General features: G+C 39.6%; 1 protein-coding gene across 1 annotated transcript in view; it reads left to right on the plus strand.

Annotated features, from left to right (window-relative positions):
- Window positions 1-17438, plus strand: part of ITSN1 (intersectin 1) — a 283395-nt gene that overhangs the window by 240952 nt on the left and 25005 nt on the right. The window contains exons 31-33 of the mRNA XM_027875448.1: window positions 7511-7694; window positions 13299-13397; window positions 14868-15035. Of these exons, the coding sequence (XP_027731249.1) occupies window positions 7511-7694; window positions 13299-13397; window positions 14868-15035 (451 nt within the window). The remainder of the gene's footprint in view (window positions 1-7510; window positions 7695-13298; window positions 13398-14867; window positions 15036-17438) is intronic.

Consider the following 17438-nt stretch of genomic DNA (forward strand, 5'->3'; position numbering starts at 1 on the left):
CCACTCCCTCCACTCTAGTTCAGTCTTAGTGGGAACAGGGGAATGCACAAAGAGGAAAAAAAGTATGACCCATTTGCTTTCCAGATTATATAATCCAGACTCTTAGGGAACTTTTATGATTCTCCTCAAATTTTCCATCAGAACTATTTAAGAGAATTATCTGCGTTTTAACCACTAGAACTGTTACCAAGATTGCTCCTATCCTTTCAAGATTGCCCAAGTTCTGTTATGAGAAGACCACTCCCCCAACTTTTCCAGCAGGACTAATCTTGCAAACTCAATAATCTTTTTTTCAATAATCTTTTAAATGTTGGCTTTAGCATGTCTTCATAGATTTCACCTCAGTAAATTGAATACAGATTTTTTTTCTTAAAAATACAAAAAATATTTGCATTGATTACATTGGGGAAATTTTAGCTCAAAAATAAATATGCCAAGTTATTGAAAATTTAACTCTAATTTTAAAATTCTCATCTTTCATCCCCCTATTCATCTATCAATCATTCATACAAAAAGGAAATGACATTGGGTTATACTTTTTTTTAGGGAACAGTGTTTCAAGGGGCCAGGACAATAGGCTTCAGTCACAGGACTGCAATAACCCAGGAAAAGAGAAAGCACATCTGGACAAGTGTTTATGGAATATCCTCTAGCTCCAAACATCATTGTTAGAGGAAAAATCACATTCATCTGCTCCACAGTTTTATTCTTCCTTCATTCCACTTCCTGACTTTTTACCTGCCAAAATTCCACACTTACACAGGCACACACTTGTAAGTTTAATCTACAGTATTAACATTTTCCCATCACGTTCTTCAGTCTAGGCAATCAACAGAACAATAAATCAAGCCCCAATTTGTAGCATTTGCTGATTCCAGAGATGAAAATGTTCATGCTGAAATTTTAACAATGGGGAGCCTGTTAGAGCTGGCTGTAGCACACCATTGACCTTTGAAGGTCGCCTCTTTCCATTCCAGCTTTCAGCCCAGCACTTCTAATGTACCAAAGATAACAACAATGGTTCAGAAGTCAACTCCTTATTCCAACTTGTATTATTATTGCAGGGAAGGAGTAGCCCGGGAAAGCTGGGAAATTGGGTAGGCAAAGTAACCCCCATCTGACCAGCACTTCACCTTCCTTTCCTAAGGCCTAGTGTACTTCAGTTCTCCTCTTGAGATTGAATGTGAGATTGCACATCTTCAAATTCCATTCCAGACCCATGGTTCTTTTGAAGATGTTTGGTACTTCCCAATAAAGAGCTAAGATCAGCAAAGCTCAGAGCAATCATAGGATTTCAGAGCTGCCTGCTCTATTGGCAAAACAAAGGAATTAGGATAAAAATATTTTAATAGACTTGTGTTTGGAATGGATTTGGACCTGTCGTTAAGTCTAGCTGGCCCATGTGTGACACTGGGCAAGTCACTTAACCCCAATTGCCTAAAAAAAGAAAGAAAGAAGTTTAGCTGGCCCAATAAGAAATTCGGCTATAAAAAGGTATTAACCAGTTCAATCCTGGTCATACTAGTGACTGTCCAGCGGACCCACTGTTAATACTATTTTCACTTTCTTAACCTATAGTCAAGAAGTGTCTCTGAGTCCCAGCTCTAGCTATAATGATAGATAACAGCCCTGATGTAGGAGTTCTTTTGGCCTTAGACAAATGGTATAAAGTTTGTCTTTCCATAATGGCTTAATAAATGTTAGTAGAATGGAATTTGATAGTCTCCTGTATCTCTCCCCACCTCTAATTTCTCAACAACATTATTTCTACTTTCTCCCACCTGAGGCCTGTACTATAGCATCTTCAAGTCAAGTCAAGTAACAAGTTTTTATTAAGCACTTATCATGTGCCACTCACTGTGCTAAGTGCTAGCAATATCTTTCCCCCCAAAATGGGTACAATTGTCTCTGCCCTCAAGAGTCTCATATCCACTGGAGAAGATAATAGGTAAAAAAAAAAAGCTGTATGAACCAGATTTATGCAGGATAAATTAGAGATAATCAACAGAGGGAAAGTACCAGCATTAAGGGGACCAGGAAAGGCTTCCTTTAGAAGCTAGGATTTTTGTTGGGACTTGAAGGAAGCCAGGAGACAGAGGTGAGGAGAGAGAGAGTTCCAGGCATGGAGGACAGCAACTGCCCAGAATCAGGAGATAAGAGCATCTTCTTTAAAGAATAGCAAAGAGGCTGGTCTCACTGAATTACAGAGTACGTGGAGGTGAGTCATGTATTAGAAGACTGGAAAGGCAGGGAATGGGGGAAGATTAGGAAAAGCTTTGAACACCAAATAGAAGATTATATATTTGATCCTGGAAGTAATAGGGAACTCCTAAAGTTTATTGAATAGGGGAAGTGGGTCAGAGGTGGGGGTTGTGGAGCTGTGGGGATTGACATGGAGGTTGACCAGTGCTTTAGGAAGATCACTTTGATAGCTGAGTTGGGGATGGCTTGGTGTAGGGTATTCAAGGAAGACTAGTACCTCTGGTGTGAGGGCTACTGAGCTCTTTTCAGGGCTGCTTTCCACCTTTGGTGTCCGCCTGATTCACCCAGCTCTCACCTGTGGCTCCAAGAAGCTGTAGCATGCACAGTGGCCATACTCTGGTAAATCATTTCAGCAGATGGACTAAACCAGGATGAAGGTAACTGAGGGGTCTCAGATTTGTCAGTGAGTTAGGGGGGTGTCTATCTCAAGCATGTGAAGACTTACCCCAGCAGAATGAGTGAATGAGAACATTTTGTTCCAATGGCCATGAAGGCAGCTGAAGCAGGTGCTGTGGAGCGCTTAGAGCTTGGTTAGACATTGAAGATGCCAAGGTCATCCCCTGCATCCTAAGGCATTGCCAGTCATCTTGACTTTTGTCTTGCCACTGGACTTCAATGACTCTGGAAGAGAGAGTGAGGCTGATGCCTTTGGGCAAGTCTGCCTCACTTAAATCTGATTTATGCACGAGTCAAAAGACATCACCCATACCATTTTACCATTTCATCTACCTCAAAGTCCTGTGGCAATAGGCAAGTGACAAACAGCAGGTACAGATACACTGAGAGCTATAGTCACAACCTTGAACACAGGCAGCCCAGGCTGTAGGGTCATCTTCTCATTGTACTGAAGCAGCAGTGGGATTCAGCAGCCCTCTGGGTGTCTGAGCCTTTTGAATGATCATACAGCTCAACTCCTGGTGTGAGGAATTGACTACAAAAGGTGCCCTAAAAATTTTCTGCTTCATCCCACCCTGGCCTGCTTGTCATAACAAGCAGAGATCCTACCCTGTGGTTGAAACACCAAAAAATGTACAAAAAAACATTTGTAAAGATGATTTCACTCACTGTCAGTACATGGAATGTGTGCATGCTTATGGAAAACAAGAAATCCTGTAGGCTTGGAAGACCAACAGTTCTTGTTGTAAGAGAACACACTCTCAATGTCTCTGAAGAATTTTGGAATTGATTGTGACACATGGTAGACACTGGCACAGGACTGCCTAGAATGGCGTGCCTGACTCAAGGAAGGCGCTGTGCTCTTTGAGCAAAGCAGATTGCAGTAGTTCAAAAGAAATGTGAGATGTGCAAATTTAGAACCTTCTCTACTCCAAATGTTCATATGTACTACTTGTGGCCAACCTATGGTAGAGGCTGTTGAGCCTCAGCCAAAGTCAGACACACTATACCTTGACCCCACTATAGCCATGCCATTTTGATCTTCTTTGAGAGTGAAGGACAACTACCACCACCACGATGGAGGATGACTTAGACTGAGGAGAGACTTGAGGCAGAGATTACCAACCAGAAGGCTATTGAAATAGTACAGGTGTTTGGTGTTAAGTGTTAAGAGCTTGCACCCTGATAGTGACAGAATTAGAAGGAGAATAGGGGCCATTAGAGGTCATTCTGTTATTGCCTTGGACTGTAGACTTAAGAATATTTTTTATCTATTATCTACTGCCATTGAAATGTTGATTAGTTTATTAACTACTGTTCATAGTGCTTCTATTTCTTTAATCTTTAAGCCTTCACATGTATACATCTATATGTGTGTATGTATAGATGTATACACACCTATGTGTATGTATATACATATATGTGGGTATATAGAGACATACACATATGTTTACACACGTATGTGGATGTATAATGATGCATACACACATGTGTATGTATAGGTATGGATACATATGTGGATATACATGTGTGTACATGCATACACATGTCATGTACATACATATATGTGTGTGTTTAAAATCCAAGGGTACTAATCAGAGATATTTACACAGGATAATGTAAGTCATAGGGAATGTATGACATTAGCATGACACCTAAGAAGGTAGTGGGTTTCCCCATCAAGTGGAGGATGGGTGGATGGATGATGACTTACCGGAATGTTGTCAAAGGTATTGCTGTTCAGTTGTGGGTTGGACTAGATCACCTGCAAGTTCCCTTCCAACTCTGAGTTCCCATGATTCTAGATGGGATAGACACAGCTGCTTGTCAAGGAGAAAACCATTCTTGGGACTGTAGTTACAGTGACCATAATAATATCATTCCAAAGCCTGGATGAAACCCACAGAGATTCCCCATTCCTTTGTCTAATCTTTATAAGCCAGAATCCTAGCAAGTCCTACCATTAAAATAGAAATCCAGAGAAGGAGACTGAAGTAGGATCGATAGGGACAGTATGTTCCAGGTACTATTCAAGTGAATTTAGGACCAGCATTTTGACTAAGCAGCCAGGAGACTATAGATACTACATCTGGTATTTGCAGTGGATAGTATTATCTTCCCTCAAACTATGGCTCTTTTATATTTTAAAAAAATCCCTCTTTACTTTCTTACTTTTTTTCTTCCACTCAATCCCTTTCTACTCCCTCAATCAAACTTCTATTCCTTGGTTGATATAGAAATTTTATTTTCCTAAAGATTGTAGTATGGTAGATTTTAAAGCTGGAAGCTGTATATTGGACAATTCACTGGATTTCACAGGATCATAGGTTTAGAGCTGGAAGGGACCGTAGCTGTCATCTAGTATAAGTCTCTCATTTTACAACTGAGGAAACTAAAGCCTAAAGAGGTCAAGTGGTTTACCCAAGGTTGTATAGCTATAAAATGGCAGAACCAGAATTCAAACTCAGGACCCCAGATTCTAAATCTAGCACTCTTTCCAACGTACCACACAGATGTCTTTGTTTATCCCACAGATATCTTGGTTTTTCTGTCCATAGCAGATTTGCATCATCTCACTTAAGGGTGTCATTTGCACCAGAGGTTCATTTGCATTCAGGGTTTACATCTTTAAAAAGGTGACAGTGATTCCTTTTAGAAATGATGTCACCCACAAGCAAATTTCCAAATATTGGCGAACATAGCATTCTTCTCCCAAGACAATTCCCAAATGAATGTTGTTAGTTTATTCCTATAGCTTACCATTGCCTGTTTGTTTAATAGTTCACAACATCCCTTTCTGAAGGCACCAAGATGTTTCTCTTATTTCAAAGCACAAGGTAGTCCATGCCAACCAATACCATCCCCAAGGAGCCTATTCTACTCTTCTCAGATCTACCACAGCCCAAAACTAGCCTGATAGATTGTGGTATTACCCTTAAAGGACCTTAAGCAGCTTGGTAGACCATCTGAGAATTATTCTGTATTTTGGTTAAAGGTGCAAAAAATTATGGAAAGCCCAAAGATCCTAGAGCCCTTTTCTAAAATCATAGTTGGGTCGTTTTCGAGGTACTGTAATAATCACTTATCCTTCATATAACATGTACTTCTAAGTTTAATATGCCACACTAAAAGGCCCAGAAGAGTTCTTCATGACAATACATGCACCAATGCATATAACATAAAACCTTTGAATCACCCTGGAACTCATGTCCCTAAACTGCAACTCTAGACTCAGTCTTCGAGCTTTCTCTCTGAAATTCCTATGATTCATGTTCCTACCCTGAATTTGCTGTAGGATCATTAAAATTTGGTTCAAGTCTAGGTTGCCACAAAAAAAAAAATAGGAGGGGCCTTCAGCTCCTATTCAAGAACTGATGCCAATAAAACTGACTATACAACAGGTTTTATCCAAAAAAATGCAAAGAACTTATCCCCAAGAACCTAACAATCTAAACCCCCCACCTCCATTTCCCATACCTGTGAAGCTCCACCTCCAAGAGAAGCAACTTGAGCTATCTACACTCTGCTTCTGATAAGAGGAAAGTATTCAGATTGCTGGACAGCCCCTCTCTCCTCTCTGTCAACATCTCTCTAGCCAACGGATAACCTTTGGAATCTTATGTATAGCTCCTTTTTAAGTATAGTGAACCCTAAATATAAGTTTATGAACAAGCCATGAATTTCATCATCAAAGTGTTGTCAAATAAGACCACAAGTATCCAGAATGTGGCAAGTTCTTGTTTTGTCAAAGAGTTGACCTAGACCCTAGAATTTCATCCCTTATTCAGTGAATACAAAAAGGGGATGGGACTTTAAATGGGGAATTTCTAGGCATATCTTCTATACCTCTAAAATCTTACCACTTTTTAAGACCAAAGAAAATGTTAATAGTAATTTCTGTGCACTATTCATTCATTCAAAAATGTTTACTCAGTACTTACTACTTGGGAAGGACTTTGCTTTCTGCCTGTGCATGCATGACTCTTAGGTCCTCAAATATTGTAGCCCTGCCCACATTTGACATTTGAATTCTTGCCATTTATAAACTACCCATTTTCTAAGTTCCAAAGTTATACTGCACTTGTAAATAAATCTTAGATGTGCCATAAAAATATTCATAGGAGAGAACCTTTGTGTAATATGGCCCTTAAAATTCAAGCAGATGTTTTCCAAGGCTACCACATCTTCCTAATTCTACTACCACCTCTTCTCAGTTTCTAGGACACAGCTTGAATTTATTACCGTATTTGTAGGCTATTTTCAGAGTACTCATGTTTCTGCCCAACACCACCAATTAACTCTTGTAATGATGGAGAAAAGTTGCACAATAATCCATAAAGTAGTTTATATTTAGCTCTGTCAATGACAATATAATTGGGAGAAGCAATTAATTTAGTTTATAATTTTGTTTTGCATCAGCTGATATTAAAATGAACTACCACTTCCCTAGGATACACTAATGGGACAGTTGTAAAGGTAGCTTAGAAGCATACTTAGAAGGGCTAAACCAGGCTGATATTTTTTGTCACAAATAACCTATAAAGGGATTTTCACAAATGTAAAATGGGGTGTTTGACTATACTTACCTGAACTAAAAAAAAAAGTTTAAATCTTTTTCTCACCAAGATTAAAAAAAGAGATCTCAAAAAGTAGTTTCATCTCCTAGCAGGTAGAACTTCTGAAGTCTCTGCAGATTGGTAAGATTCATTTTCTTTCTTTCTGTGTCTCCCTAAATAGATCTATTAGTGACTTGGGTTTCTAATAAACATCATTCCTCTACGAGGACCAGAAAATGATTCCCATACACTGGCAGTCAATGTGTGAAAGACAACTTCTTCTCTTTTCAATGTAGGGCCCTGAGAGTTCGGAAGAAAATGTCTGGTGAGAGGATGCCTGTGAAGATGATTGGCGACATCCTGACGGCTCAGCTGCCCCACATGCAGCCCTACATACGTTTCTGTAGCTGCCAGCTCAATGGAGCAGCTCTGATCCAGCAAAAGACGGATGAAGTTCCTGAGTTCAAGGAATTTGTCAAAGTAAGGAGTTGAGTGAACACCTGCTGAAGTCTCCTTCAGAGTTTGTCCTGTGCATTTTGTTGGGTGGGTGGAAAGAATTAATAGTACATTTGAACACAGTTTTAAATGTCATCAGTGTCTACACAGCAGAGCTAAACTGAAGGGCGTCAAGAAAGCTGGCTGCCCATAGCTCTAGAGAACCCTTCTTGGATATTATTCCGGCACTCACTTTTATGATTGGTAAATAATAACAATAACAACTAACATTTATGCAGCACTTGCTATGTTCCAGGCACTGTGCTAAACACTATTCATAATTATTATTTCATTTCCTACCAACAACCCTGGGAAGTAAGGGCTATCATTACCGCCATTTTACAGATGAGAAAACTGAGACAAATAGGGGTTAAGTGACTTGCCCAAGGTCATACAGCTAGTAAGTGTCTGAGGCCAGATTTGAACTTAGATCTTCCTAACTCCACAGTGCCACTTTGCTGACTTAAATCATCTTATTAGGTTCATTGCACAGTGTCTTTGCCACCAGAAGGAGTAACCAAAGAATCCTGCTGCTTTCCTCCTCTGCTTATTTTTGTGTGTGAAGGACTTAGGAACCACAGTGATCAGTGAGGCATGCAATAGCAGTCAAGGTTACTAACAGAGGAAGTAGGAAGGACATGACTCAGCAGCCCAGTGATTTTTGCCTGTTCCTTTGTGAAAGACTGATACTCTTCCTAGATATGGCAGTGATGCTGTCAGCAATATGGGCATGCCCACCAATTCTCCTGGGAAAAAAATAAAAAGTAAATTAAATATAATCACTCAGTGAGTGAATTTGTCTCCACAAATAGCAAGGTACTAGTAAGAGGAAAATAACTTGTTATTTTCTCCCTTTGTTCTGGTAAAAAGAGCATTTTCATGTCTGTGATATCAGTGTTCATCGCACTATCATCATCAACAAATATTACTGAATGCCTACTTTGTACAAGGGTTTGTCTGCTTTTGAGAGTTATCCTAACAAAGGGAATAGAGCTCTGGACCTAGAATCAAAAAGAACTGGGCTTAGAGCTCCTCTCAGACACACACTAGCTCTGTTACCCTGGACAAGTCACTTTGTCTCTCTCATCCTCTATTTTCTCATCTGTAGAATAGGGATAATAACATCTACATGGGATTGGGACTATTGGTAGTGCTGGGTCCTAGGGGAAAAAAATGAGGATTTCTAGCTTTGTATTATAGCTAATTTTGTGCTTATCTTCCCCCCTTTACTTACTAGATTGAAGATTCCTTGAGGACAGTTATGTATATTATTAATACATAGTTATGTGTATTATTAATCATTTAATGCCTAGCCCATAGTAGGTGCTCAATAAATGCTGATTTGAATTGAGATGGGAGGCATAAGAACATCTGTCTACTGTGGTGTAGACTCTATCTACTTTAATGTCTACTGTGCTAACACTCATTTCTGGGATTATAGGGAAGGAGCAAAGGAGATGAAATCCTAACACTGCATCTGATAAGATTTGGAATGGATCTGAGCATGAGCTCTCTATTGGATGGGTTGGATTTGACCTTTAGTGCTAAAACATTGGCTTCCTTGAAAGCAATTAAAAAATTAAAACTACGTATGGCAAAATCCTCTAGGAAACTGATGAAAGATCTTCTTTTCCTATCCTTTGCCTATCATGGTTTAAAACACTGACCAGATTTTGGCATTGTAAACTTCAGTTCTGCCCTTGTTGCTGCTGAGATAACTCTAGTTTGATGCAGGCCATGGTTACCAGAAGTGCCAGATTCTTTGATGTGATCCAATAGCCCCTTTCTGATGTCTCAGCCGCTCAGAGGAAAGTCGCCTTGTAATTCCTAAATTTTTAGGTAAAGGTTGCCTTTCTGGTATGGGTGTACTATTATATACCAAGCTACTTAAAAGAAAAGTGATTTATAGATCTTAAGCTTAAATTAAACTGAGTTCTTCTTGTATGAGTGGGCTCAAGGGAACACCCATCCAGTTAACTGGGTTATTAAGAAGAATGTAGTGTTCCTTCAAAAAAAAAAATAAATAAAAGAATGGAAGTAGGCCCTCAAGGCAAAAACAAAATGAGAAAAAGGAAATGAAGAGGCAGAAGGTGATCCTGACCTGGGTTAGGAGAGTCTAAGAACATGACAAAGAGGAGAAGGAGAAGAAGATCCTGATCACTGGGAGCTAAGTCATTGATTTCAGGTTTTTTGCCCAGGCGGTTTTATTGTGTAACAAGGAATGATATATGGGTATGTAGGAACTGGAGGGAGAGAAGAGAGAGAGAGAGAGGAGAGAGAGAGAGATCTGACAGTAAGGGTCAGAGGAAAAAGAAAGAAGCATCAGTGGCGAGCTACTCCTTGCTGAGGAGTGCTGAGGCCGCCTAGCCTAAACAATAGAGTTCTGCTGCTTTCCCACGGTATGTGTTCAGGACATTACAGACCACTTCCCAAAACTTGTGAAACTTGATGACTAAATTTAGCTGTGTTTTGGAGCATTGGAGGTAGAGAGAAGAGGGAAGAAGGATAAAAGAAAAGACAGGATCACTTGTTTCTTGGGATGGATGGGATGATGATTATAGAGATAAGGCAGAGCTATTTTTTGAGCAAGGAGAATAATATTTGGGCTAGAAAGGACAGAACAAAGATAGCCAGTAGAGATTTAAAACCCAACCTCAGCAAGGGGATAGTAAGAATGTACCTATGGGTCTTTAGTGGATGAAAATCAATTGGTAAAGATGAATTGCTTCCAGGGTTATTGAAAGAACTGGCTGCTCTGGTTTCTGAAACTGCTCATTATGAGTGACATTTGAAAGATGGTGATGAGGGAGACTTCAAGAAAGACATCGTTATCCTCATTTTCAAAAGGAGGAAGAAAATTGAATCTGAAAACTATAGGTCAGAGATCTTGACTTTAATTCTAGAATGTATAATTAAAGGAATGGTTAGAGAAGGTTCCAGAAGTTCAGGTCTGCCTCTACAACATGTGTCCTAGGCATCCCCTGCTTTCCACTCAGCTATCCCTGACCTCTAGTTCAGGCTTCATCCCCTCTGACTGAGACTATTATTGTAACAGGCTTAGATTTAAGTCTTCTAGCATCCAGCCTCTCCCCTATTTAATCCATCCTCCATATTGTTGCCAAATTGACATTCCTAATGCACAGATCTGGCCATGTCATTTGACTGCTCAAGAAATGTCAATGGCTTCTGATTGTCTCTAGGATTAAATACAATCCCCTTTAAATAACTAAAATAGCTAGCATTGACACAAGCCTTTTAAGGTTTGCAAAGTGCTATATGTATATTTTTTCATTTAATTCTTACTTATCCTCAATTTCCTGATGAGGCAAACAGATTAAGTGACTTGCCCAGGGTCACCCAGTTAGTGTCTGAGGAAGGTTTTGAACTTAGGTCTTTCTGAATCTAGACTCACCACTCTGTCTTAATGAACCACTTTCACTTAATGAATTGAACTGAAAGAGCTGATCACAAAGATCTGCTATGACTTTATCAGCAGCAGGTCGTGACAGACTAATCGCATTTTCCTTTTTGATTAGGGGAATAGACCTTAGACATCATATTCCTTGATTTCACAATACGTTTGATAAGGTCTCTCATGCTATCTTAGTGGACAAGATGGGGAAATAAATAATAGTACAGTTAGGTGGATGCCAACTGATTGAATGACCAGGCCTAAAACCTAACCTTAGGTAGGTAGGTGTCAGCATGGAGGGAGGTCTAGAGGAGAACACCTGAAGAACCAATCCTTGGGCCTTTCTATGAATGGAGAAAACAAGATGGATGCAGGAAATACGGTAGAGATACTATTGGCAGGACTTGGTAACAGACTGGACTTCAGAACTGTCGTCAGTCAGTCAACAAATATTTGTTAAATGATTATTTTGTGCTGTGTTGTACAAAGAAAGGCAAAAACAGCTCCTACCCTCAAGGAGCTCACATTCGAAAGGGAAAGATAAATATACAAATATCTAGGTAGGTCAGCAGTGCCTGGTTGTTGAATGGGTGGAGGGAAGCAAAATGTAAGAAGCCCCAGAAAGTAGGAGGGGGTCAGATCGTGAAGGGCTACGACAGAAGACTTTATATTTGTTCTTGGAAGTAAAAGGGAGCCATTGGAGTTTATTGAATGGTGTGGGAGGGTCATGGTCAGACTTACACTTTAGGAAAATCATTTTGGCAGGTGAGTCAGGATAGATTGAATGGGATGGGGGAGAGATGAAGTATGGAAACCAATTAGAAAGTTGTTGCAATAATCTAGATGAGATGTGAAGAAAGCCCAAGTTAAAGTAGTGGTTGCATGCAAGGAAGAGAAAGGTTCACATGCAAGCATTATTGTAAGGGTAGAAACAACAAAATTCAGCAATGGTTTGGATTTTGGGGTGAGTAAAAGTGAGGGACGGAGGACGACAGCAAGATTCTGAGCTGGAGTGACCGGGAGGATGCTCTTGACAGTAATAGGGAGGTTTGGAAGAGGGAATATGATAAGATCAGTTTTGGCCATGTTGAGTTTGAGTTACCTGTGAGACATACAGTTTGAAATGTCCAAAAGACATCTGATGTTGTGAGACTGTAGCTGGGGAAAGAGACCAGAGCTGGGCATGTAGAGCTGAGCATCGTCTGTGTAGAGATGATAATGGAATCCATGGAGTTCTCAGCTGATAAGATCACAGCTGAGAAGAGAAGAGGTCCTAAGACAGAACCTTAGGGGATACCCATAGTTAGTATAGGTGCAGGATAGGAAGAGTCAAAGATGAGCCCAAGTTCAGGAACACAGCATTGAAATAGTGAAGTCAGAAGGAGAAGCACACTTAAAGGAAAAGAGAGTCAGCTCAGATTTGGAAATATTGAGTTTGAGTTGCTTATGGGAAATCCAAGTGGAGTTCCTAGAGGCAGTTGGATATCACAGGCTAGAGTTCAAAAGAGAGGTCAAGATTGGAGATAGATATTTAGGAATCTTCTGCAGAGACAAGAGTTCACTGAACTCATTGGGATTGAATTAAGAGAAGGGAATAGCATTTAATAATGCCTTCTATGTGCCAGGTACTGTGCTAAGCACAACATCCTCACAACATCCCTGTGAGGCAGGTGCTGTTATTATCCCCATTTTACATTCGAGGAAACTGAGGCAAACAGAGGTTAAGTGACTTGCTCAGGGTCTCACAACTGATAAGTATCTGAGGTGGAATTTGAACTTTCTGACTCCAGGCCCAGCACTCCATCCACTGCACCACCTACCTGCCTGTATTAGCTTAGTGTTGAGAAAGAAAGTTCCCTAACCTTGAGGAATGTCCACCTTAAATGATTGGGAAGAAAGTGAGATGCCAATGAAGGAGTCAGAGATAGAGTAGTTAGAAAGGTGGGAAGAGAACCAGCTGAGTATGGTATTTCTGAAACCAGAGAAGAAGAATAAGGAGGATTAAGAGTTTCAGATGTTGCAGAGAAGTCAATAAGGTTAAAAAAAGAAAAAAGGCCCTAAGATTTGGTGATTAGTAGATCACTGCCTTTAGTTATTAGCTTTTTGAAAGGGAAAGCTGCACATTTCTCAAATCTAATCTTTTTTCTTTTCTTTTTTTACAAACTCTGTTTTTTCAGAGATTAGCTATGGATCCTCGGTGTAAAGGGATGCCACTTTCTAGTTTTATCCTGAAGCCTATGCAGCGGGTAACAAGATACCCACTAATCATTAAAAATGTAAGTACCCACTTTCATATTGTTTCAGTCCAGGATTATTACTAACTGTTCTGCTGGCGTCTCCTTTGCAGAGACCATACAAATGATGATGGGAGTTGGGCACTTGTACTTTGTGACTCTAAGGCAGAACTTAGGTAGAAAATAGCCTTAGCAGTGGGTGACCAGATTCTTGGATTCAGTGTTTCATAGGAAACCTATATTTACTTCTTGACTCTGACAACAGGATGTTGAGCAAATCATTTAATTTTGCTGGGTCCTATGGTTTCTAAGAGGAGAAAGATAATAGGATCCCTACCTACATCAGGAGATTGAATTGAGGACCATGAGATGAGGGAAGGTAGATACAGGGCTCAGGGTCCTAGAGGCCCTCCTTAAATAGAAGTTTGGGGAAGAGCCATCCAATCAGAGGGAGTAAGTAACAGAGGTGGGATTTGAACCCAAGTTCTCTGACCCCAGAGCTTATGCTCTTTCCACTGTACTGCTCTACCTCCTGTTACCTATATTGTACTACATGAAGTTCAAAGATATTCTAGCCTTTAGGGGGAAGAGGATTGGGAAGGGTAGGAAATAAATGCTTGTTAATTTACATATATATATTTCTTTATTATATAATATTTTATTATTTAATTTATTTTATTATGTATTTTTATTATATATTATATATACATATATATTAAATCCTGTTATTCCATGCTTTATTTGTTAATCTATGGTATTGAATCAACAGTGAGACTACTAAAGAGGATAATAATAATAATAACTAGCATTTACATGGTAATTGAAGGTTTGCAAAGTACTTACAAATGTTATCTCACTTGATCGTTACAGAAACCCTGCAGGGTAGGTGCTATTATCATCCACATTTTACAGATGAGGAAACTAATGCAGATAAAAGTTAAGTGACTTGTCCAGAATCACAAAGCTAATAAGTGTCTGAGGCTGAATTTGAACTTAGGTCTTCCTGACTTCAGCACTTTATCCACTCCACTGCCTAGGTGCCCTAATAACCCCCCCCCCCCCCGCCCACTAGAATTAACATAATGATATATCCAACTAGTTAAGAATAAAGTTATAGTGTGTTTCAGGGGCTAAAACACTTGAGATCACTCCCTGTAGCCCAGTGTTTGTGACAAGCTGGAATATATCACTCAGACTATTCCTGGTGGAATTCAGCTGCAGGGGTCTATGGTCTAGGGAGTCAAAAGCATTAAAGAAATTTAAATCTTAATTCCTGCCTCTCTTTGTGTGAGCCTATGTCTCTTCATTCCTTCCCCTTTAAAGTGGAGGGATCACACCAGCATCCTGACTTCCAGGATGTTGTCCCTGTGAGCACAAAGAGCATAAGGAAAGGATACTGCTATTTCCACTCTGCTAAGGGCCCAACGTGGACAGCCCCCAATTCATTTACACAGTCTGAGTGGGAGAAAAGACAAAAAGGATTTTTCTTTGTCTTCTTCTTCTCATTTGTAGATCTTAGAAAACACTCCTGAAAACCACCCTGACTATAGTCACTTGAAACATGCTCTAGAGAAGGCTGAAGAATTGTGTTCCCAAGTCAACGAAGGTGTACGTGAAAAGGAGAATTCAGATCGGTTGGAGTGGATCCAAGCACACGTGCAGTGTGAAGGCCTATCTGAGGTAGTGACCGTAGTGGCTGAGGACAAGGACAGTCCTCACTAGATGGTCCTGGGATCTGGAAGGAGGCTGTGGGGAGGGGGAAGATAAGAGCTGGGAAGGAGGCAAAACATTCATCTCCCAAATCCTTCTTCCAAAGCGTGTTTTGTTTTTTTTTTAGTTTTTCCTCCTCTTCCATTCCCTTTTCTTCCATTTTCTCTCCTTTATCTTTTCCACATGTATACATTTATATCTTTCCTTGGCCATGGGAAACTTACCTCCTTCATTCTCCTCCCCCCAAGTTATATAATCTGGAACTGAGACTGGGGAATAACAAGAACAGTTGATTAAGGGAAGTCATTACCTCCATTATCACTTTGCCCCTGCTTCCACTTATTTTTTTTCTGAACATGTAAAATGAGAGAGTTGGACCATGTGACTTAAAAGAATCCTTATAGATCTAAAATTCTTGGATTCTTTGACTCATGTCAGTGTTGGGTGAGGTTGTTAATCTAGTGGTGACCTGCTTGGGAGTAGCACTGCCTTACTGGGGATATGTGGCCATAATAATTGACAAGTACTTATTAATGTTTTCTTTATGCCAGGCACTGTGCTTGGGCATTGGGAATACAAGAAAGGCAAAAAGATAATCTCTGACATCAAGAAGCTAACATTTTAATATTGGAGACAATGTGCAAATAATTGTAAATAGAAGACATACACATATGTGTATAAATGTAGACATACATATATGTGTATGTATATATGTATACAAATGGAAAGTGCAAATGGAAAGTGATCTCACAGGGAAGGCATTGAAGGTAAAGATGGAGAACGGCCTCCTTCGGAAAGCAGGATTTGTTTTTGGTCTTTTTAAAAATTTTGTTTTTTCCTCAATTACATATAAAAACAATTTTTAATATTCATTTTTTTAAAGTTTCTGTCTTTCCCTCTCAGCCGTTTCCCCTCACGGAGCATAAGCAGTCTGATATTGGTGATACATGTGCAATCATGTAAAACATATTTCCATATTAGTCATTTTGTGGAAGAAAACAAAAAAAAGAAGGAAAGAAAGAAAGTGAAAAATAGTATGCTTCAGTCTATATTCAGACACCATCAGTTCTTTCTCTGGAGACAGCATTTTTCATCATGAATCCTTTGGGATTTTCTTGGATCATTGTATTGCTGAGAATATTCAAGTCATTCATAGTTGTTCATCATATTGCTGTGTACAATGTTCTAGTTCTACTCACTTCACTCTGCTTCAGTTCATATAAGTCTTTCCAGGTTTTTCTGAAATCATCCTGTTCATAACTTCTTGTAGCACAATAATATTCCATTATAATTACATACCACAACTTGTTCAGCCGTTCCCCAATTGATGGACGTCCCCTCATTTTTCAATTCTTTGCCACCACAAAAAGATCTGCTATAGATATTTTTGTACAAATAGGTCCTTTCCCCTCCCCTTTTTAAAAATTTCTTTTGGATACAGATCTAATTGTGATACTGCTGGATCAAAGGGTATGCACAGTTTTATAGCCTTTTGGGCATCGTTCCAAATTGCTCTGCAGAATGGTTGGATCAGTTCCCAACTCCACCAGCTTTGCATTTTTGTCCCAGTTTTCCCACATTCCCACCAACATTTATCCTTTTCCTTTTCTATCACATTAGCCAATCTGATAGGTGTGAGGTGGTAACTCAGAGTTATTTTAATTGCATTTCTCTAATCAATAGTGGTTTAGAGCATTTTTTCCTATGACTATAGATAACTTTGATTTCTTTCTCTGAAAACTGCCTATTCATATCCTTTGACCATTTATTAATAGGGGAATGACTTTTATTCTTATAAATTTGACTCAGTTTTCTCTCCTCTCTCTCTCTCTCTCTCTCTCTCTCTCTCTCTCTCTCTCAAATGGCCTTTATCAGAGACACTTTCTGTAAAAAATTTAGAAAGCAGGATTTGAACTGAGTTTTGGAGAAAGCTAGGAGGCAGAGGTGAGGAGGAGGTAAAGCATGCCAGTTATGGGGGACAGCCAAGAAAAGGCACAAAGTCAGGAGATAGAATATCATGCATGAGGAACTGCATAAAGGTTAGTGTAGCTAGAGGGGAATAAAGTGTAAAAAGACCAGAAAGTTCCAAAGAGGCCAAAGAGGTGAAGAGCTTTAAATGTCAGGCAGAGGTCTTTGATCCTGGAAATAAATGGGAGCCAATGTAGTTTATTGAATAGAGGGTGATATGGTCAGATCTATATTTTGGGAGTTGAGTGGAGGATGAATTGAGCTGAGGAAAGAAATGGGGGCAAGGAGACCAATTAGAAAACTGTTGGAGTAGTACAGACATAATGTGATGACAGCCTGCATGAAGGGGACATATATGAGAGATGTCATATAGGTAGAAACCAGCAGCAGATTGTGTATATATAC

This window comes from Vombatus ursinus, unplaced genomic scaffold (assembly GCF_900497805.2).
Source record: "Vombatus ursinus unplaced genomic scaffold, bare-nosed wombat genome assembly UNPS02014809.1, whole genome shotgun sequence".
Classification (NCBI taxonomy): domain Eukaryota; kingdom Metazoa; phylum Chordata; class Mammalia; order Diprotodontia; family Vombatidae; genus Vombatus; species Vombatus ursinus.